The sequence below is a fragment of the Melanotaenia boesemani genome, chromosome 12, assembly GCF_017639745.1.
Source record: "Melanotaenia boesemani isolate fMelBoe1 chromosome 12, fMelBoe1.pri, whole genome shotgun sequence".
NCBI classification, from domain to species: Eukaryota; Metazoa; Chordata; class Actinopteri; order Atheriniformes; family Melanotaeniidae; genus Melanotaenia; species Melanotaenia boesemani.
In genome coordinates, this window is record NC_055693.1 from 31,671,314 (window position 1) to 31,694,987 (window position 23,674).

The 23,674-nt window shown below is 43.0% G+C and overlaps 2 protein-coding genes across 4 annotated transcripts; one reads left to right on the forward strand and one right to left on the reverse strand.

Annotated features, from left to right (window-relative positions):
- Positions 1-1,804: 1,804 nt before the first annotated feature.
- LOC121649867 (lanosterol synthase-like) lies at positions 1,805-21,985 on the forward strand. The gene is made up of 22 exons (XM_042000965.1): positions 1,805-1,818; positions 2,188-2,356; positions 2,606-2,744; positions 2,871-2,979; positions 3,384-3,505; positions 5,158-5,254; positions 5,359-5,494; positions 7,361-7,469; positions 8,229-8,347; positions 8,574-8,671; positions 8,780-8,807; positions 15,871-15,927; positions 16,051-16,122; positions 16,322-16,372; positions 16,473-16,622; positions 18,769-18,865; positions 19,112-19,217; positions 20,814-20,879; positions 20,958-21,038; positions 21,135-21,305; positions 21,402-21,480; positions 21,613-21,985. The coding sequence occupies exons 1-22, from the start codon at positions 1,805-1,807 to the stop codon at positions 21,748-21,750; spliced, it is 2,208 nt and encodes a 735-aa protein (XP_041856899.1). The 3' UTR covers positions 21,751-21,985.
- On the reverse strand, positions 8,947-14,283 carry LOC121650119. 3 transcript variants are annotated; one of them, XM_042001439.1, is made up of 3 exons: positions 13,716-14,283; positions 13,098-13,260; positions 8,947-9,171 (listed from the first exon to the last, which is right to left on the reverse strand). In XM_042001439.1, exons 1-3 carry the CDS (start codon positions 14,259-14,261, stop codon positions 9,113-9,115), a joined length of 768 nt encoding a protein of 255 aa, XP_041857373.1. In that variant the 5' UTR covers positions 14,262-14,283; the 3' UTR covers positions 8,947-9,112. The 3 variants fall into 3 exon arrangements, 1 of the variants encoding a protein (XP_041857373.1); XR_006012214.1 differs by lacking the exons at positions 13,098-13,260; positions 13,716-14,283 and adding exons at positions 9,261-9,301; positions 9,410-10,132 and having other exon boundaries at positions 9,150-9,171; XR_006012215.1 differs by lacking the exons at positions 13,098-13,260; positions 13,716-14,283 and adding exons at positions 9,410-9,828; positions 9,927-10,132 and having other exon boundaries at positions 9,156-9,301.
- Positions 21,986-23,674: the final 1,689 nt, after the last annotated feature.

The following is a 23,674-nucleotide window of genomic DNA, read 5'->3' on the forward strand; positions in this document are numbered from 1 at the left end:
TGACACACAGATATGTTGGGCTGGATTACAAAATCATGCTGTTTGTTCTCCAAACATCTCAGTGTGAACCTGGTATGGTCTTTGGTGAGGATTTCAAACACTGAGGAGGAGAAAGGACTGGCCCAGGGTGAGATGTGGTTCTATATAAAAACAGCAGCAGGTGACATTCAGGTCTGTGGATTGTCTCACTAGCAACGTTTACATGGACAAAGATTTCCTCTAACGGAAACCAATCTGATCAGAGATGCTGACTGATATGTTTACATGGATGCCGAATAAAGTGATCTATTGTGGGAGGCGGAGAAAAATTGATCAAATTTGATCAAATGTCTGCGTTGTTTCAAGCCTTTTGACTGTCGAGACAGTCAATGATCCTTAACTCTTTCAGTTTCCAACAAACACCTCTCCACCACAGTCCACTTCTTTTCTGTTGCTGCCATTTTTCAAGTCTTCCTGGAACTCGTCCACCTAACCCCTACATGATTCACGCATGCGCAGGAAGAATATGCACCACAGAAATAAAGTAAGAGTGTATACTAGTTTTTCTTCCTCTTGATCAGCTTGTGAAAGGTTTAAATTGGATTTGATCAGAAGTGATATGTACAAAGATTTCAGGTACATTTTAGCTCTGAATTATGAAGGAGTTGTAAATTTCATTGCCGTTTCAGGACTTTGTGTCAACAAACACAATATTTCTGTGCGAATTGTTCTGTTTGAGAGTTTGAGATTCTGGTCAGGTTTATTTATATAGCACATTTCCAACAGGCCATGCTGCCCGAAGTGTTTTACAAATGAAAAGACCTTCAAAACAAAAAGACCTAGTCATGTTCTTTTTAAAAAAAATAATTAAATAAAAACAGCCTCTGTCATTTCTTTTTCTAAATGTAATGACTAAATATTGCATACTAGTGATTTACTTATTTAATACTCATTTATGACACTGTCCTGAAGGAGGACATTACTCTGTATCAACAACAAATGACTATAGGTGAAAAACATTCAACTAGTTGCTAATTATTCTCAGAATTCAACCCAGGTCTGACTCATCAGTGCCCAAAAAAAGAAAAAATGAGGCAAAAAAAATCACAGTCTCTACCGGGTTCAGTTAGTATGTTAAATTTTAAAGTTTTCTGGTAGGAAAATTAAATAAAAGATGAAAAAATGATGACTGGCTTGAAAGGGTTGCCTACAAAAAGCATGGCCGGATGGCTAAAGTTTGCAAAGTGGCGTTATTATGAAATTAGACAAATAAAATGAGACTGGAAACTCCACTTCTCTTCTTTCCATATGTACGGGCATTAAGCTGACAAGGAAGCGTCTCAGCACTTTTAAGGATGTCCAAATTCATGATATAGTTATGATGATTTTAAACAAGAGCAGCTGGAGCCCGACAGCTGGTCTTGTTTACAGAATTGTAATCTAGAGAGAAGAAAACAGTCACCCTGACCTCCTTTGCTTCACATCATTTAACACATACCGTACAAACACATGGATAAACCAACACTAAAACTTATGACATGCTTCCTCTGAGAAGATTTAAAAGTTCATTTCTGAAATTCAAGTGAAAAGTAAGGTTCAGTAACCATACAGTGAAAGATGTATATATGTGTAGACATATAAAACTATCCTCCAATCAGACTGCTGTTGGTGCAGAAGGAAGTTCTCTCGTTAAAGTGATGTTCTTATCTGTATTCCTGTGAGAGCTGATCTCTTCTCTCCACCCCTGACATCACTGCCACTTTACTCACTCACAAGTCAGAAAACCTTCATTCATAAATCAATTCTGGATTCGTCAGGTGGAGCTATGACGGAGGGGATGTGAGTATTTCTTTCTTTGTTTGTCTTTTTTTGAGCTTAAACAACATTAATTCAAACGGCTCAAAGTAGTTCCATTTAAACCAGAAGCACCAGTTATCATGTTATATGATGAGTTAACTTTTTGATATTCAAGTCATCTCTGTTTAAACAAGTTATTACAGTCAAGCAACAAGGCCTTTAATTCATCACTAACACAAAATTAATAAATTAGTTAAAGAAAAAATAAGCAACACATGTTCTGATAAGGTCTCAATATAGAAGTTGTCTGGTTACTGTGATGATCCCCTCCAAATGAAATAATGATAACAGCACATTTTAGTATATAAAATCATGAGGCGAACTACAACACAGTGTCTTCTATCTGCTCAGGTATCTGCGGAGGCGAGGGGGTCCTCACAAGACCGAACCAGCCACAGATCTGAGCCGCTGGAGGCTGACTAATGTGGAGGGCAGGCAGACCTGGTGCTACGTGGAAGACCAGGACACCCCAGACAGAGAGCAGAGCATGCTGGAAGCCCATTCTCTAGGACTGGACACTGTAAGCCTTCAGTTGTTTTCTCTTTTCTGAAGTTAGACTGTCCTTTTTCATCCTGAATGGCACCAAACAAACTTTCTTGTAAATTTTTGTTGTAGATTCACTTTTTTGTGCTTCTCTCCAATTTTGGTTAAGTTCTTAAGAAGCAAATCCACTTGAAAACTAACGAACTATAAACAGACTTGTTAGAACAACTGAGTGAACTCATAAAATGAACATTTTCCTTCTGATTATTTCTGATTCTCCCCACAGAGTAAGTTTGTGGCCGACTCTCCTGCCGTCCACACTGCTGTGGATGCTGCTGTGAAAGGAATGAACTTCTACAGTCGCCTCCAAGGAGAGGATGGCCACTGGGCAGGGGACTATGGTGGACCTCTCATCCTGCTCCCAGGTAAATTATTCTTTTGTTTCCCACCAGACATGAGCACCATTTCTACTGCCATTAATGCAAAAATAAACCGGGAAGATTTGACAGCAGTTTTTTTTTGTCATGAACTTTTTTAAATACACTTTCCAGGTCTCCTCATCACGTGTCACGTGGCTAAGATCTCTCTGCCTGAGGCCTGGAAAAAGGAGATGGTGAGGTACCTGCGCTCGGTTCAGCTGCCAGATGGAGGCTGGGGTCTGTAAGTCAACAGTGTCGGTGAAATCAATCCACACTCTCGGGGAAGATAAATTAATAGTGAAAGAGTGAAAATACAACATGTGTTCTTCATGTTTTTTATTCAAAGACCCTGTGAAGGAGTGCTGTGTTATCATCAAGGCAACACAGTGAGGGAAGACAATACAGAAATGATAAAGGCAGATAAATTTCAGCACATCCACAATCATTTTTATGAAGTTTTGATTATTTTAGAAACCAAAACAAGGTACAGAAGGAGTCATTAGTTATAAAGGGCAATCTGAGTGGTAGAAATAATCTATTCCTTCTTTACTTTATCTCACTTTGGAGCCTTTCAACCCAAACCCTGAAGTATGGGCATGGACCTCTTCTGTAAGATCTGTCCATGTTTTTGTTGTTTACCTGCAGACATACTGAAGATAAGTCTACTGTGTTCGGCACTGCACTGAACTACACCTCATTGAGGATCCTGGGAGTGGATCCTGATGACCCAGATATGGTTCGTGGCAGGAACAACCTCCATAGCAAAGGTAGGAATAAACCAGGAACTGGTAACACACAGGTGGAGCAATGTCGTGCTTTACTAAAACATCCATTGATGAAGTGTTTTTTTTTTTAAATATACTTATTTAATCCAACTCAGGGTTGTGGGTAAGCTGGGATCCTATCCACACATGCTCACACTCACCCCAGGGATCAGTTTAGATGAACCATTTAACCTGACATGCTTGATGCCTGCATGCTGGACTGTGGAAGGATGTGAATTCAGGGTCCACACAGAAAGCCTCCAGCCCAGATTTAAACCACGGTCCTTCTGGCTGTTAAATGACTGTGCAAAACAAGATGCCACCAGACAAAATTGTGCAATAAAGAAGCCATCTGTTAATCTTTTAAGAGGTGAAGTTGACTTCTCTGGGCTCAGAGGGATCTGGAATAAAGAGTCACACAGTAGAAATGTGTTGTGATCAGTCTGATCAGTATCAAGTGTATTGTGGTAGAAGAATTAGTATTCCTGATGTTTTTTTTTTAACAACGTTGATGCTGTGTGTTCTGAACCAGAGAACAGGACCATCCAAGTACCAAAGTCAGGCTCTGTGAGTGTATGGGTTTATATTACTGGCTTTAGCTAAAGTTTCACACTTTCTGTGGCAGCAGAATAATCACAGAAATGTTTAATGGAGATTTTAGAGCAACGAATGCTGCCATCAAGAGAACTTATTTACCAGGGATGTCATACATTTTTCAACAGGACCATGCAAACCCACATTCTGCTCATATTAGAGAGGTGTGGCTGCAGAAGAAACAAGTGCAGGTGCTGAACTGGTCGGCCTGTAGTCTTCTCTCTACAGTCTTAATCTATTAACCCTCTGTACAGAAAATATATTGATACCTTAAAAAAACAAACAAACAAACAAGGATACTGTATACCTTTCCTTAAAGTAACACTATGTGACGTTCTGACCTTAAAATATGTGCTTCTGACTTATTTTGATTTATTCTACACATTCCTGGAGCCGTCATTGTTTCCTCCAGTGTCCTGAAGCTGACTAACTGCATGTCACATCTTTGGTTTCCAGCCTTCCAGTTTAGAGAAGAGACAGGTTGCAAGCAAGATGTGGAATTAGTCTTCATTAGGGGACACCAACGTGTTTGTATGCTTCCTCTGTCACATGCTCTGTATCCTCATCAGCTCAGTAGGGTGTCTTTCTAACTTGGTTTTCCTCATAAACTTATAATAAACCACCATCATAAAACATGTTAGCATTGGAGAAACATGTATCTGCCCTCTGGTGGTATAAAATGGTAATAAGTTTAGGCTTTCTTTGAAGATAAGGCCAGTTTTATTCACTTATGTTGCTTGGTGCATTACTGCTACATTGGTGTTTAGGTGGTTAATATTTTTAGCATTTTAATGATGTTTTTTACATTATTTATTCGTATTCAATTGTGTACGTTTTTGACCAGTATCCAGTCTTCTTATCTGAGTATGCGTGAGAATGTGTGTGGCAGTGACTGTTTGCATCTCTTGGAGAGCTGTTTATAATTTTGTTCTGTTGTTTTTGAGTGTGGTGACAATAAACATTCATTTATTCATATTCTTACAGTTTAAGGCAAGTTTTCAGGAACAACATGACAAAAATTCACCTGGACTACTGAAGCTCTCTGTGTGGTTGGTGTGCAGGTGGTGCTGTTGGGATTCCATCATGGGGTAAATTCTGGTTGTCTATTTTAAACGTCTACAGCTGGGAGGGGATGAACACATTACTACCAGAGATGTGGTAAGAACCAACCGTCCATGTTGTTCTCTTCAACCAGAGATGCAGTGTGAACATTTCCTCTCTAAAAATCGACCTGTTCTAAAAACAGCTGTGTCTGTTTTCAGGTTGTTCCCCACCTGGATGCCAGCCCACCCCTCCACCCTGTGGTGTCACTGTCGTCAGGTCTACCTGCCCATGAGTTTCTGTTATGCTGTCAGGCTGACTGCAGAGGAAGACCCCCTGGTTCTCAGCCTCAGACAGGTGCCAGACCCTCCATGAACCACAAGAAGGCTCATTACATTAAGACTTGACAATATCTTTCAGTTCATAGTTCATTTTTACTATGTGATGTCTCTCATAGTTAAATGAAAATTGTCAGACTGCTCTCTACATTGTGTTGTGTTGTGTCTGTTCACCTTAAATTTTATATTTGACTTTTATAAGGGAAAAACTGCCTGCAGTGTCCTGTTTAAGCTTTTTATAACAGTCAAGCTGGATGGACTTTATGAATATCGCAACACAACGGAATTTAAATCTATTTCTTAATATTAACAGCTTAATTTCTTCCTGTCGTTTCCATACGTTTAAGGAGTTTATTTTTTCTTGAATCAGGAATCTGCAACGTCGGCCCTTGAGGGCTGGTGTCCTGCAGGTTGTAGCTGTCTCCCTGCTGTAACACACCTGTTTCAGATTAATGGGTCATTAGCAGACTTGTGCAGAACTTGACAACAAGCTGTTGGAGAACCATTGCATTTCAGTCAGGTGTGTTGCAGCAAGGAAACATCTAAAACCTGCAGGAGAGTGTTCCTCGACGACTGGAGTTTCTGATCCCTGGCCTAAATCTGTCTCATATGTTCAGTTATGTAAGTGTAGAATGTAGACATGTAGAAACTAAACAGTGCTAAAGCAGCTGGAGGAATGTGTTGTAAATAATTAGTTTACCTGGCGACAGGCTAGGAAACAAGAGCACCTCAGAGAGGCAAAGTTTGAGATGGGCAAACATTCAGCAGCCTGCAAAGTACTGCATCTACAAACTGTGGAGCAATTTCAGAAAATGTCTTTTAATATAAGATTTCAAATATGCAGTACACAATATCACCAGTCGATTCTGAAAACCTGTAAAAATCCCTGCTTGCATGCTTCTCCCCACCAGCCCCTGCAGCCGCCCTCTTCGGGGTGTTCAACCCTAGCTCATGTCCCGCCTCCATAGCCACAACCTAGCAAGCTTTCTTCGCCTCCTCCACCAGCTCCTTGGTGGAATTCCTCAGGCTTGCTCCCATCCTTCCACCAGCACAGAGAGCTGGGTTGTGGTGGATTTCCCTACAACTGCTTTGCATCCAACTCCTACCGGGTGGATGGTGGCAGCCCAGCCCCTCTGTCTATGCATTCTGCTGCCACAGAGCCTATTAGCAGCTGCAGACTACACAACATCCAGCCTGAGGGCTGTCTGTGTGATCTTGGATGGGAAGATGAGTTGGGTGATCCAGGTCAGCTCGCATGTCCCATTTCTGTCTCAGAGGAAGCAGACGTGTCAATCTTCCCAGCGCTGTTGTTTGTATATTCTCTCCTGGTCTAACACATTAGATGTTCGGCCAACGGGGATCTGGTGTGTCGTTTGCTCTAACTGCATCCATCCAGCTGCTCTGCTACTACCTCAGCACCTGATTGTGCCGTCGCTCTGCATCAGGGCTTCCTTGCATCCCGACATGTGAACATGATCCAGAAACATCTGCATCTTTTCTGGGACAAAAGGAAAAAAGACAAAAAGCAGTCGAACTGAAAACTGAAAGTAGAAAACAGATTTTTTTGTCAGATGGATCAAAAGTGGAGCTTTTTTTTTTTTTAGATGTTTCTGCCATCAAAATTAAAGATGAGCTCATAATTTTCATGAAATAGTGTCTTCAGCTTTCAACATTTTATTTTTTAAGGTTCTATTAAAGAGTAAAATATTGGTTTACTGGTTGTGTATTGTAGTAATGTGTCATAACAGGAGTGTCTACACATTTTTGACTGGTACTATAAGGTGATTATATTAATAAGGTTTTTTTTTATTATTATTTTTATGTCTCTAGGCATCATGAACATAAAAACTATGTCAGTGTTTGTTTAACTTATTTAATCCTCTAGGAGCTGTATGTCCAGGATTATTCCACCATTAACTGGCCTGCTCAGAGGAACAATGTGGCAGCATGTGACATGTACACACCTCACAGCACACTGCTGAACTTCGCCTACAGTATGTATGCACAACACAATGATGATTAACCGCTAACAACACCCATGGAACAGCTAATAATAAGAAACGTTTTACGTTGTCAGCAATTGTGTGTTCATGCATTTACAGTTGTATTTTCAAGTTTTGTAAGTGAATTTGGAAGCAGGGATACATGGTTTTCCTCTGATCTTCAGGCATCCATCAAAATGCATAAAAATGAGACTGGGATGGAGGTCCCAGCAGGACAATGACCCTCAGCATCCTGCTGAAGAAATGAGTTTAGATGGTCTAGTCAAAGGCTGGACCTCTAACCTCTAACTAACAGAGAACAGCCCATGTATGACTTAAATCTTTAAGTCATTCCATGGGCTGTTTGAATACATACAGTATGTAGCATGCACTTTTTTTTTTTTTAAATGCAACCCTTTGAAACCCGACCCAAGAAAAAATGGAGAGAAAAATCAAACATTTTTTTAATCTAAACTTTATATTTGGCCCTTTAATGAAATGTAAAAGAATAATTAACAAATATATTTTTGTATATTTAACATTTATTACCATGTGATATGTCCAAACTACTGCTGTAAAGGCTTCTGGCTCCTAGTTTCCACCAGGGGGCAGAAGACAGGTATCAGATTGTGTACAACAGCGTTTTGAGCAGCTTTTACAATAAACTGATTCAAAAGGTCTCAGAAACTGTATGTTTCAAATATGATACCTGTGGCATTATAGGGATAAATAACAGTAAAAATACCAAACACTGTTCCTGTTTCTTTTTAGTGGTTTTGAACGTGTACGAAGCCCACCACAGCACCACACTGAGAGAAAAGGCTGTCAAAGAGCTGTACGAACACATCCAGGCTGATGACCGCTTCACCAAATGTATCAGCATCGGACCGGTAATAAATATTCACATATCCCAAAGGAAAAGTTAGGAAGGAAAAGAGGATAGCTACATTATGAGATAAGGAAACACACTTAAATAGAACATGTTAATTAAAACAAGATGCATGAAGTCAAAGAAACTAGCAAAATATAATACTTATTTTCATGGTTTCATATCATTCGATGCAAAACTTTGAAAAAATGAAGGTTTAAAATTAAACGGTTTGCTTTTCTCTTCAGATCTCCAAGGCTATCAATATGCTGGTTCGCTGGCATGTCGACGGTCCCTCCTCACCAGCTTTTCAGGAGCATGTGTCCAGGATCCCCGACTACCTCTGGTCAGTCAGCTGCCACCTAAATGATTATTAACAAAACAAAAACACACTCATGGAGCTGAAAATGATGAAAGATGAAAACAGGCTGATGGTGAGTTTTCTGTATTGCAGGTTGGGATTGGACGGCATGAAAATGCAGGTGAAATTTTTCTTCTATTTGTAACCTTGGGGTGGGTGTGCAGAAATGGGTGTAGCACGTAGGGGCTCCAATTATGAGGCCACAGCGGTCAGTGTGGGTCAGACACATGCCAGTTTATTAAACATGACTAAGACCTCAAAACACAGCAAAGAAAGACAAGGTGATAGACAGTCGAGCTCCGGCCGAGAACCCAGACACTCACCGCGGCGGGACTGGGGTTATACTACAAACAAAACATAAATCCAATTACTACCAAACAAAAACACCATGCTATAAACTGCGTGCACCACAAACCACATCACCGTCTATGTGAACTCCCAGTCCCAGACGACACCAGTGAGGGAAGGACGCTCCAGCCGCAGCACTAGAAGACAAAAGAGGACAGAGTGTTAAAAAGCTAAAACCACTTAAATGAATTATGGTAAAATGAAATAAAAAAGGGATAAACCAAACCATGTAAAATCAACTAAAACAAACGGCAGCCAGTGCTGTCCCTAAAAACAAAGCACATAAAACATTAAGTTTCTTGTCACAGCATGGCAGACCCACAATTAAAAGTCATAAAAACAGTACAATAAACACAACCAAAAAGTCCATCTCACCAGCGGGCCAGGGAATCAATGCTCATAGTAGAGCTTGCCCGCTGGATTTAAGTAGTCACACCCTTCAGTCCCACCTGCCTTCAATCAGTCCCTCCTGATTGCTACCCAGCTCTGAATCTCTTCTGGCCGCTGCAGCCATCTAGAGGCCAACTGCTACAATCTGCCCCCGGGAAATTAAATCGACATCCCGTCGATGGGGCTCACAGCCAGGGCCTATGGAACCCCTGGCCGAGGGTGACTGATTGATTTGCCTGGACAATGGCTGATGTGGGCAGATGATGCAGGTTTCTGTGCTGTCCAGCTGTAGTCCTATGGGTGCGCCGCGGTGCCTGTTCTGCTTCCAGCCTCCTCCCCATATCTGGCGGTGATGCCATTAAGTCGCCCCGCTCCCCCACATCGGGTACCGGTGCCTGGGAAAACTCGACAACAAATGGTGGTTGGGGGGTATCAATGTTATGAACCATGAGCAAATCCCTAGGGAGACCTGGGTCATCCATGAGTAAATCTGTGTCGTTACCTGCCGCTGGTCGCAACTCCGACCGATGTATCTGCTTCAGGGGCCCCTCTGTCTCTGCTGTAGTGACGGTGTACACCGGCCCTCCATCTCGCGGACACCGCACCACTTTATGCAGCACGGGGCTCCAGTGGTCCTGTATTTTGTGCCGTCCTCTGTGGCTGTGGTCCCGACAGAAGACTAGTTGTCCTGGCTTCAAAACATCTGGTTTGACCTTGCCATTGTGCCGTTTCGCTCGTCGGTCAGCTGCTGCTTGGAGTCGCTGCCTTGCTCCCATATAGATGCAGGCTAGGTTATCCTGGTGGTTGATGACCCACTCCCCCGCTGTCCGCGACTCTGGCTGACCTGTGGCTCCCAACACACAGTCAATAGGGAGCCATGGCTCCTGTCCAAACATTAACACATGGGGTGAGTATCCTGTGGATTGGTGTTTTGTAGTATTATAAGCAAATAATACTTGCGGCAGGTGCACTGTCCACTGTTCTTTTTTCTCTTGCGGCAGGGTACGTAACAGGTCATGGAGGGTTCTATTAAATCGTTCGCACTGGCCATTACCTTGAGGTCTATAGGGGGTCGTCCTCGTCTTATTAATGTTGTACAGGCGGCACAACTCCTGTATGACTCTAGCCTCAAAGCATCGTCCTTGGTCAGAATGAATCCGACGAGGGACTCCAAAAATGCAGAACCAGTGTTTGACCAAAACCTCCGCCACTGTTACAGCCGTTTGGTTCCTGGTGGGGATGGCCTGCACGTATTTTGAGAATACGTCCGTCATAACCAACACATTTTCCCGTCCATCAGCTGCGGGTTCTAAGACCGTAAAGTCTATGGCCAGGATCTCGTTGGGCTTAGCGGCCGTTAAATGGCCCATGAAGCTCTTTGGATGAGTGTGAACACCTTTGGCCAACATACAGCGTTCACATTCCCTGCAGTACTTTTCAATTGTTATGTTCATACCTGGCCAGTAGCATCTCCTCCTGATAAGGTCTATTGTCCGTTCCACCCCCTGGTGGCCATGGTTATCGTGCAGACTGAGGAGGACTTCCCCTTGAAGTTGTTGTGGCAACAAGAGTTGGTTCCAAGGCGGTTCACCCTCTGGCGACTCCACCTGTCGAAAGAGGACACCATTCTTTTCCACCACCCGATCCCACTGCTTCAGCAGCTTCAGGAACATCGGGGATGCCCTCCTCCTCTCCTCTTTAGTTGGTTTCTGCTGTCTGTCCCAGAAGAGGCGGAACTCCCGGATCAGCGGGTCCTCGGCCTGTAACACAGCAAGGTTAGCTCCAGCTTCGTCAGGGGACACCCACACAGCATGGGACACGCAGTCTTTAGGGATCAGTGCACCATGCTGCCTTTGTATTGCACACCTCAACTCCTCCGAGAGGGTAGACGTAGGGGTAAGAGTTAACATGTGCTCCAGCTCCATATTTTGCCTAGACAGAGCGTCGGCATTTGTGTTCGCCCTCCCTGGCTTATATCTGACCTCGAGGTCAAAACTTGCCAACTCTGACGCCCACCTCTGTTCCACCACCCCCAGCTTAGCTGTTTGGAGATGACTCAAAGGGTTATTGTCTGTATAAACCGTACACTTCTGTCCCACCAGGTATTCACGGAACTTTTCTGCCACAGCCCATTTAAGGGCTAAAAATTCCAGTTTCATGGAACTATAGTTCTGCATGTTCTTTTCGCTTTTCCTCAGACTGCGGCTAGCAAACGCAATCGGTCGGACTTTGCCCTCCCACTCTTGCGACAGAACTGCTCCCAACCCAGCATTACTAGCGTCTACCTCCAGAATAAATGGTTTATTAAAATCAGCATAGGCCAGCACTGGGGCTTCGGTCAGCTTCTTTTTGAGCGTCTGAAAGGCTGCCTGGCACGTCTCTGTCCAGTGAAGTTTAATTGAATTCTTCACTCTATTATTTTTGCCAGCCAATTCTGCCGCTAAAGAGTTCAGCGGGGAGGCAATTTGAGAGAAACCCGGGACAAACCTCCGATAGTAGCTAGCAAAGCCCAGGAACGATTTCAGTTCCTTCACACTTTCTGGGCATTTCCACTGGGCCACTGCTGCAACTTTGTCTGGGTCAGTCGCTACCCCGTTCTCAGACACCACATGACCCAGGTACTTAACTTGTTTCTTAAAAAAACAACATTTACTCAACTTGACCTTTAGGTTCTCCCTTTGTAGCCGCTGTAACACCAGCTCCAGCCTTTGCAAATGTTGCTCTACCGAGGTTGAAAAAACCACCACATCATCCAAATACAACAGGAGGGACTGGAGACTTTGATCTCCAAATATCCTCTCCATCAACCGTTGAAAGGTGCTGGGCGCATTACACAGCCCAAAAGCCATTCGGTTGAACTCGAACAGGCCGAACGGCGTGCAGAAAGCCGTTTTATGCCTATCCGCTTCAGCTACCGGAACCTGATTGTATCCACTAGCCAGATCTAGCGTGGAAAACCACTTAGCGCCTGCCAGTGCATCAAGGGATTCCTCTATTCTGGGTAGTGGATAAGCATCTTTCCGTGTTTTAGCATTAAGCTGCCTGTAGTCCACACACACATCCTCAGGGAGCCATCCTTTTTTTGGACTAAAACCAGAGGCGCGGCATAGGGACTGCAACTCTCTTATAATCTGGGCTTGTAACAGCTGCTTAATGTGGGCCTTCACTATTTCAAACTGCGATGGGGGAATACGCCGGTAACGTTGCCTAGTTGGAATATTATCTGTGAGGGGGATCTCATGCTCAATGAGTGTTGTACACCCCAGATCGCTATCCCCCGCCGAAAATACGTCTCTGTACTTTCCGAGCAACTCCCTTACTTTCAACTGTTCCTGGTAGCTCAAATTACCCAGGTCAACTGATTCCAGGTCCAACCCCTCAGAGGGGCTCCCAGAGGCTTGGGAACACATTACAGTCACCTTACCCTGGGCATCAACCCCCTCACTAAACACAATTTCCGGGCTAGTGCTCTCCAGCACCTGGACCGAATGCAGCAGACCTAAAGTAGTGCGTGGCTGAAGATAAGTTACTTCATTATTTACATTTGTAACTGCCACGTGTGCCAGCCCATCCTTCAGTTCAATCAGGGCTGTGGACACCAGAAGGCCTGCAGACATATAGCTAGAACTATCATCAGGTTCTAACAGAAGAGTAAGCGAATTGTATTGCTTACCTTTCGGGCCTGTGGCAGGAACCATCACTGTGGTGCCTGCGGGAATCTGGACCGGGCTTTGCGCATGCACTCGCAATTTACCCAGCCCCTCTTCACTCTGCGCGCTCTCCACTAAATAACACATTTGTAGTGCTTCTCTCCAACCAGGGGCGGACTGGGCAACCTGAGGAATGGAGAACATAGAAGGGCCATATTCCCCATAAAGGTCAGTATAGAGTTGACGTATGATGTTCATTCCTAATAGCCCAGGTACCACCTCCTTTTGCTTAAATAAGGAGGTGGATCTGGGTGGGTCTTCCACAATCAGGACACCACAGTCATGAAGCACCCGACCTAAAACCGTAACCTCCACCTCTACATACCCCAAATATGGAATAGCAAGCCCATTCGCAGCAGACAGACTGAGCCACCTGCAGTTGTTAATTTCAGGCGGGTCAGACTGAAAATGTGACATAAAAAAAAACTCTTGGTCAGCGTAGTAACATTTGAACCAGTGTCCAGCAATGAGGGAACCCCCACCCCATTCATGGTCAGCTGCACCACCGTACACGGACCCACCAACTGCTTCAACAGTCCTGGGGGAACTGGGTTAGAATCAAGTGCAGCTGGATTGGTTACCTGATGAGAGACAACTGTTGGTCCCACCTCTGGGAGCTCCGCCTCCACTGACTGGGTGCTGGAGCCTGGATGTGCCCTAGGGGCAGACGGCAAGGCTTGGCGGCAGTACCGTGCAATATGTCCTGCTTTATTACACCGCAGGCACTTCCTTTCCTTAGTTAATTTAGTCGTTTGCTCGACCATAGCCTGCAAAGACTGGAGCTGTTGTGCTAGGGAGGCAATTTGAGTCTGCTGGTTTTTAATCAGCTCTGTAATGGCCAGAATCTCTGGAGACTGTCGTTCTGGCGTGGCAGCTGCTAGATTAGCTCGCGTAACATTGCATTGAGACAATGGGAAGTTACTTCCTCTATCAAGATCCTCACACCATCTAATCGCTTCCTCTCGAATCTCGATCAGGGACATGCTGGGTTTGCTCCTCACCGTCTCCCGCAGGTGGCGTCGCAGCATACCGTCCCGCACGCACTCCACAAATTGGTCCCTCAGCGCGGTCTCTGAGTTGGGGACTGCATCTGGGTCTTTATCAAGAATAGCGTCCATTAATGACATTAAGGCATGAGAAAATTGTCTCAGCGACTCCCCCTGTTGCTGCTTACACTCGAAAAACTGTTGCTGCAGTACAACCAGAGGCTTTTTACCACCATACAACAGTTTCAAAATGTCCATAATTTTATAAGGATCCTCTCTCACTCGTTGCGGCCTATGCTTGATCTCACTCCGGGGCTCACCCCCCAGATGATCCAGGATGAAGATAGCCTTTTCACGGTTTGAGAACTGACGCCCTTCCAAACACGCCTCTACTTCCTCCATCCAATCCTCTAGGCCAATACTGTCAGGCGAATCCTGATCACCAAAAAACCTTGGACACCTCCTCTCCCGCGGGACATACACAGTTCTGTCACTCCTAGGTGCAAAAACAGAGGCATTAGGGACAGGAGAACTACTGGCGGCCTGTTTTAACAGTTCATTTTCAGCTTGAAGCGCTCTGAACTGCTCGCGCAGAGCTGCTAGCTGCTCCTCAGCTCCACTCATCCTAGGACAGTCTTTTACGACCTGGAGAAGATGATCTACAAGTCCTTCCGAGCCCCAGAGTGCTGGGCCTGCCCTATGTGCCGTCGATCTTCTGCACTGGCTGCCGTTTTCTTAAAAAAAAAAAAAATATATAAAATTAAATCATGCGTCACACACTGACCGCTTTACCCACCCTACTTGCAGCGCCAAATGTAACCTTGGGGTGGGTGTGCAGAAATGGGTGTAGCACGTAGGGGCTCCAATTATGAGGCCACAGCGGTCAGTGTGGGTCAGACACATGCCAGTTTATTAAACATGACTAAGACCTCAAAGCACAGCAAAGAAAGACAAGGTGATAGACAGTCGAGCTCCGGCCGAGAACCCAGACACTCACCGCGGCGGGACTGGGGTTATACTACAAACAAAACATAAATCCAATTACTACCAAACAAAAACACCATGCTATAAACTGCGTGCACCACAAACCACATCACCGTCTATGTGAACTCCCAGTCCCAGACGACACCAGTGAGGGAAGGACGCTCCAGCCGCAGCACTAGAAGACAAAAGAGGACAGAGTGTTAAAAAGCTAAAACCACTTAAATGAATTATGGTAAAATGAAATAAAAAAGGGATAAACCAAACCATGTAAAATCAACTAAAACAAACGGCAGCCAGTGCTGTCCCTAAAAACAAAGCACATAAAACATTAAGTTTCTTGTCACAGCATGGCAGACCCACAATTAAAAGTCATAAAAACAGTACAATAAACACAACCAAAAAGTCCATCTCACCAGCGGGCCAGGGAATCAATGCTCATAGTAGAGCTTGCCCGCTGGATTTAAGTAGTCACACCCTTCAGTCCCACCTGCCTTCAATCAGTCCCTCCTGATTGCTACCCAGCTCTGAATCTCTTCTGGCCGCTGCAGCCATCTAGAGGCCAACTGCTACATATTTTTGGCTCATTTTGGAAGAATAAAGTGCTCAGACAGGCACAAAATGATGACTGAAAACTACCAGAGCATCAATTTGATCTGACTTCTTTAATGAGACCCACTTATTTGACCTCCTAATGTCAATAAATCCATAGTTTCATACGTTGTTTTGTCTCATAAAAGAAGTTTCATGTCATTTTTCTTCCTTATAGGGAACAAATGGATTTCAGCTCTGGGACACTTGTTTTGCTGTTCAGGCTTTTCTTGAGGTAACATAAAAATATCCTGCCAGACTTCCAGTTTTTTAAGTTAACCTTGGCCACAACATGTTGTACTGAGTGAAAAAATGTAAGAGTTTTAATGATTTTATGCGTATGTTTCAAATCTTTTAGGCAGGAGCCCAAAAAGACCCCAGACTGGCAGGGTGTCTTTGTGAAGCCCATCACTTTCTCACCATCACTCAGGTACATTAACCAGGCATCTCACCCACCAGTGGAAACAAACACTACTTATAAAACACGTCCTTTCCTGAGCTGAAGAAACCTTCCTAAACTTGATGCTCTGTTAACGGCAGCACCGAAGGCATTCAGGAGAACCAAAGATCAAAGCTGTGACATGAATGTTTGCTTCTCTTCTAAATGTTTTCTCATGTCACTCATCCAGATACCCGAGAATCCTCCTGAATACCAGAAATACTACAGACACAACAGCAAGGTACAGCCAATATTACACAATACCAACGCTTTCTTTTTAAATTCCCTCCAAACAGAAAAGGAAATCCATGTGTGTGTATGTCTGTGTCCCTGTTTGTCAGGGAGGTTTCCCCTTCAGTACTCGTGACTATGGTTGGGTCGTGGTTGACTGCACTGCAGAGGGCCTGAAGTCACTGATGCTGCTGGAGGAGCTCTGTCCCTCCATCAGGGAGCCCGTCACCACCGATCGTCTGTATGATGCTGTCAGTGTGGTGAGTTTTTCTATTTCTTCAAACCTTTATTTAACCAGTACAAAGGAAGTGATGTTATGTTTTTTTCCAGTCAGTTTCACTGTGAAAATTTAAAGACATTTAATGTTTAATGCCAACAATGCATAAATCTTTTTTTAAAAAAAAGCATGTGTATGTGTTTGCATACAATACATACAGAGTCCATCCAGTTTTATCTCCTCACACCTAAACTATTGCAGCAGCCTTTTCACACGTCTTTCCCAGAAATCCATCAATCCAGCTGCCACATGTTTAACTGCAACCTAGAAAAGACAGCACATTAGTTCTGTTTGCATCTTAGATTTTCTCCCAGTATGTTTGAGAAATGATTTCAAAATTTTACTGTTGAGTTGTAAAGTCCTTCATGGCCTCTCACCCTGATATTTATCAAACCTTTTACAGCCTTTTAAAAAGCTGAAAGCCAGACAGTAAACGACTTGACTCTTGTCTTAGCTCCTGTTGTCCTTTTTGTTTTGTCCTCTCTTAGTCCAGTGATGTTTTCTTAGGTTTCTCTGTTGAATCAGCCACGGTGTGTGTTCAAAACAGCCGGCGTGTTGATATCTGTTTGCTACCGTGTAACGTGTCTGTAAAGCCAAACCCGTCTGTAACGTCACGCGCCGTCCCAGATGAAAAGTTGTATAGTGTGGTTTCTCAGCCTTGCAAGGCTGCTGGACAGCGACGGCTCCAGAAATGCACATAACAGATGTCACTGTGCCATTAAATGCATCCGAACATGAAGTTTTATGGTCAGAAAGGAACGTAATACATCTTTAAATTCTGGAATGAGCAACCAGAGGAAATCAGGTCAATAGTTAGTGTCTCATTTTAAATCTCTTCCTAGAGTGTGTAAGACTTACTGACATGGAGTGGTAAAGATGGGCATAGGAAATATAAAAAAAGCCAAGCATGGTGGTGAATGTTATGAACATGTTTTCATCGGTGAGTGGATCCAGTGACCTCAGGTGCAGCTATGACTGCACTACAGGTAACTACTTCAACATCGTCTACATGTGTACCGTCTCCTTCTATAGTTCTTTTAAGGCGTTAATTATCCCAAACAATGCTCTGGTACAAACAAAGCCGGTACTGCAGTTTTAAAGCTCAGGGGGTTCTCACTTCACACACAGTTGTTTGTCCATTCAGAGATGCCGTAGCAAAAATGGTGGCACAAATATGGCAGCTGCCATGTATGTGAACCCACGGCAGGTAGATACAAATGACTAATTCTTAGTGAATAAAAACATAACAGTTATTTTAGTAAAGGGATTAGATACCAGTGAGCACAGTTTTTTAATAAGTTTGTCATTGATTTTTGTTACGCACCTTTAACAAGGACAGGGTAAATGTTTTTCTGTGTTTTAACTGACCAACTTCACTGTGAAAATTTAAAGAAATATAAAATTCGATACCAACAGTGCATACAAAGTTAGACTGAATTAATTTTTCCCTATTATTGCGTATCTATAGTAATTTGTAATTACATTTTTTTTATAATTTGGGAAAAGAGGATAACAGTTCAACCCGTGTCCAATCTAAGTGATTACAACACCTCACCTGGTTGTTGCTGTATGTATCTTCATAACCCACCATAAATTTGCAATAGACACATCCGGACATCTGCAGTAGACAGACAGTATCGGGCAAATAGCATATGATTCCAGAATCCCAAGAATAACCTCTGTAAATTCATTCATTCAGCATTTTCCATACCTGCTTTCGGCTATCCACAAGTCACCACTCCATCACAGAGACAAACAAACCATATATTCTTATAATCCCTATTTTTAATTGTGGAATTCATTGATGGACCCATGTTATATTCTGACTGTGTATGCTGTTAGTATGTTAACAGAAAGCTGAAACTTCAGTTACGGCAGCTCATAGAAAGTCTTTACAATCAAACCGGTGTGCAGAATTTATAAATAAAGTAAATAAAATTTCATACAAATGATCAAATACCAGATAGAGGACTCACTCTTTTGTTTGAGTAATGGGGACTTGTTACAACCCTACCAAATATCTAATTATAACCAAACACTTCAGACAACAGAGACATTTCAGCTGCCTGTCCTGTTGTAATCTTGCAACATTTTCACCTTTTCTTCATGTTTCTGTCGTATCTTTGTAGCTGCTGAGCATGAGAAACACAGATGGTGGGTTTGCCACATATGAAACTAAGAGAGGAGGGAGACTCCTGGAGCTGCTCAACCCCTCTGAGGTGTTTGGTAAGTCTCTTAATGATATTATACCAAATACCTATAATCAACAAAGTGACATAAAAGCCTTTGCTTGCCTCTGCTGATGCTGCCAGGACCTTGACTCAACTGCAATGTTGATGTGAAACCAGGAAACCAACCGACCTTTAGAAGCTGGAAAACTTTTAGGACCTTATCTTCATCTGTAGGGAGTGAAAAAGAGGATCCAGTATGTGTTGTGAAATGTATGATAATTTCTTTCTTTGTCTGCAACAGGCGACATAATGATAGATTATACATTCGTGGAGTGTACCTCGGCAGTAATGCAGGCTCTGAGGCACTTCCAGAAAAACTACCCTGATCACCGTGCTGAGGAGATTAGGTACACAAGAAACCCTGGGTTTTTCTCTGTTTACATATTACCTGATTTCCCAAACACGTGGGATGCTGTGCACAATGTAAATAAAAAACAGAACACAATGCTTTGCTAATCTCACTAACCCATATTTTATTTCCAATAAAATAGCAGCAATATATCAAATGCTGAAACTGAGAAATTTTATAATTTCATGGAAAACATGAGCTCATTTTAAATCTGATGGCAGCAACATGTTTGTAAAAAGTAGGAACAGGAGCAACAAAAGGCTGGAAAAGTAATTGGTGCATCTCAAAAACAACTGGAGGAACATTTGACAGTTAATTAGGTTAAATGGCAACAAGTCAGTAACATTACTGGGTATAAAAGGAGCATTTCAGAGAGGCAGAGTCTCTCAGATGTAAAGATGGACAGAGGTTCACCAATCTGAGACAAACTGAGTTTAAAAATTTAGGAACGATTTCTCAATGAAAATTGTGGAAGATTAAAAAATCCCACCATCTACAGTGTATAATATCATCTACAGAGTCAGAGAATCAGGAGGAATCTCTGTGTGCATGCAACAAGACAAAAACTGGATGTTGGTGATCTTGGGGTCCTCAAGCAGCACTACAATAAAACCAGACATAATTCTCTACTGGAAACCACTGCATGGATTCAGGAAGACTTCCAGAAATCACTGTCTGTGAACACAGTTCACCCTGAAATCCACAAATGCAGGTTAAAGCTCCATCATGCAAAGAAGAAGCCAGATGTTAACAGGATCCAGAAACAGCGCCGTCTTCTCTGGACCAAAGCTTATTTAAATGGTCTGAGGCAAAGTGAAAAACTGTTCTAATTCTTTCTGGAAAGCATGGACGGCGTGTCCTGCAGACTAAAGAGGAGAGGGAGAATCCAGCTTGTTATCAGTGGACAGGTGAAAAGCTGCATCTCTGATGGGATGGGGCTGCATTGGTGCCTATGGCGTGGGCAGCTTCCACATCTGTGAAGCTCCATCAATGCTGAAAAGTACATGGAGGTTTTAGAGCAACATCTGCTCTCATCCAGACAACGTCTCTTTAAGGGAAGACCTTGCAGATTTCAGCAAGACAATGCTGAACCACATCCTGCATCCATCACAGCAGCATGGCTTCACAGGAGAAGAGTCCGGCTGCTGAACTGGCCTGCCTGCAGTCCAGACCTTTCAGCAGTACACAACATCTGGAGCATCATGGAAGCAGAAATCCAGCAACCAAGGTCCAGGACTGTAGAGCAGCTAGAATCCTGCATCAGACCAGAATGGGACAACATTCCTCTCCTAAAACTCCAGCAACTGGTCTCCTTACTTCCCAGATGTTTACAGACAGATGTTAAAAGAAGAGGATGCTACACCATGCTAAACATCACCCTGGAACTACTTTTTACAGACGTGTTCCTGCCTTCAGAGTCACAATCAGCTCATATTTTTCATGAAATGATAAAATGTTTCAGTCTCATCATCTGATATGTTGTTTATGTTCTACTGGGAATAAAATATGAGTTGATGAGATTTGCAGATCATCGTATTCTGTATGCATTTTCAGATTATTGTTGAGGTTAAAGAGGAAACTGTTTTTTCTTCAGGTCCACTCTAAGAGACGGACTGGAGTACTGCAGAAAGACGCAGAGACCTGATGGGTCCTGGGAAGGGTGGGTGTAGACTTGGTGTTTTACTACCTGAAACCTAACAAACAGGTTATGATCAGTCTTTTTGCTTCTTGCGTTCAGCTCCTGGGGAGTGTGCTTGACATATGGAACCTGGTTTGGCCTCGAAGCTTTTGCCTGCATGGGCCACATCTACAAGAAGGAGTAAGTTAAAAAGGTCAAGTTAAAAAAAGCTACGAGAACTCTTGATGGTGCTGAACAGGACTTGTGAACCAACATAGCTGCATTCTTTGTGATCAGGGATGTGTGTGAGGAGGTTCAGAAAGCTTGTCAGTTCCTGCTGGACCGGCAGATGTCGGACGGAGGGTGGGGGGAGGACTTTGAGTCGTGTGAGCAGCGTTGTTACATCCAGAGCAGCACTGCTCAGATCCACAACACCTGCTGGGCTTTGTTAGGACTCATGGCTGTGAGGTAAAGAATAACTCAGATTTGATTAGGGTGTGTTTTGTTCAGATTGAAGTGTTTCCATCCATCATTTTCACCAAATCTCTTGTTGTGTATAAGCAGACATCCCAACCAGCAGGCCATAGAGAGAGGCGTTCGCCTCCTGATTGATAAGCAGCTGCCCAGTGGAGACTGGCCACAGGTGATTCTGCAAGTTACAACCCATACACTCAACATTATACTGGTTTTACTCTGCCATGAATCCAATTAAGGACATGATACAATGATGGTATGAAATATAATAGTAGATTTATCTGTTTTTCCTCCTTTCCAGGAGAACATCGCAGGTGTGTTCAACAAGAGCTGTGCCATTAGCTACACCTCCTACAGAAACGTCTTCCCAGTCTGGACTCTGGGTCGCTTCTCACAGCTTTACCCCAGCAGTCCACTGGCTGGGAAGATGAAGCTGTGACCACCTTCAGAGAAAACTTCAGACTATAATCCAGGATGAGAGGACTAAATGTCTTCAGCTAATGCAGAGAAGGACAGCATAGTTTGTGATTCGGAGAATGTGAACCAAGGACACATCAGCTGTTTCCAGGAATGAGTTCACCAGATAACACATTTTATTCTGTGAAATATTTTCTGATAACATTCCAGTATGATTTATCCACCAAATATACTCCTTGACATATAGTGATAATCGACTTCTTCTGTGTTATCATCCATATTTTTGATCTGAATGAGTCTCAGTTGATGCATTCAGAGCTTTCTTCTTAAGACTTTCTTGATTTGTGGTTCTCTAATATTCCAAATTTTAGTACTTAAAGACTTGACTCAAGCAACAATTACAGCTTGTTTAGGTGTGTTAAATGTGTTCTTCATATGTCCTAAAATGACATTACACAGTTACACTGTGACTACATTTTCACAGACTTCTTAAATATCTTGTTCAAAGGCCTAAAAAATAAGGTTAATTCTGAGCCTCAAGTTTATTTGAGATCTAATCCAACTTTATTAATGTAGCACTTAAACACTGAAAAAAGGAATTGATTGTATAACTGCCTTGACTGTCAAGCTTTAACTCAAAGTCCATTTTAACACTGAGCTTTTTCAATGATTGGCTTGTTGGACTAAGAAAAGGAAACCATATATACAAGGAGGGATCCAGTGTTGTTACTTTGGCCTTTTCCTTATTGAAATTTAAGATACTGTGTGTACGATGGACATAGAAATTATTTCGTCTGCGAAAGGATCCAGTGGTCTGAGGTGCAGCGATGACTGCATTAACTACTTTAGTATTATTTTCATGTGTACTATCTTCTTCTATGGTTCTTTTAAGGTGTTACTTATGACAAACTGTGCTCTAGCACCTAGCAAACAAAGCTGGTAATGCAGTTTTCATGGCTCAGTGGGTCGTGTATGTGGACCCAAGCAGTGATCTAAAAGAAGAGAACTTTTTCCTCTACGAGGCATATACATTTGGCTGTGATCTACATAACATTGGAATAAAGTGTTGAACCAAACAGGAACAAATAGATGGAAAAAGAGGAGGGCTGAGTACTGACCCTTGTGGAACTCCATAAAACAAACACGCACATGACACACAGATATGTTGGGCTGGATTATAAAATCATGCCGTTTGTTCTCCAAACATCTCAGTGTGAACCTGGTATGGTCTTTGGTGAGGATTTCAAACACTGAGGAGGAGAAAGGACTGGCCCAGGGTGAGGTGTGGTTCCATATAAAAACAGCAGCAGGTGACATTCAGGTCTGTGGATCGTCTCACTAGCAACGTTTACATTGACAAAGATTTCCTCTAACGGAAATCAATCTGATCAGAGATGCTGACTGATATGTTTACATGGATGCTGAATAAAGTGATCTATTGTGGGAGGCGGAGAAAAATTGATCAAATTTGATCAAATGTCTGTGTTGTTTCAAGCCTTTTGATTATCGAGACAGTCAATGATCCTTAACTCTTTCAGTTTCCAACAAACACCTCTCCACCACAGTCCACTTCTTTTCTGTTGCTGCCATTTTTCAAGTCTTCCTGGAACTCGTCCACCTAACCCCTACATGATTCACGCATGCGCAGGAAGAACATGCACCACAGAAATAAAGTAAGAGGGTATACTAGTTTTTCTTGATCAGCTTGTGAAAAGATTTAAATTGGATTTGATCAGAAGTGATATGTACAAAGATTTCAGGTACAGTTTAGCTCTGAATTATGAAGGAGTTGTAAATTTCATTGCCATTTCAGGACTTTGTGTCAACAAACACAATATTTCTGTGCGAATTGTTTAGTTTCAGAGTTTAAGATTCTGGTCAGGTTTATTTATATAGCACATTTCCAACAGGCCATGCTGCCCGAAGTGTTTTACAAATTAAAAGAC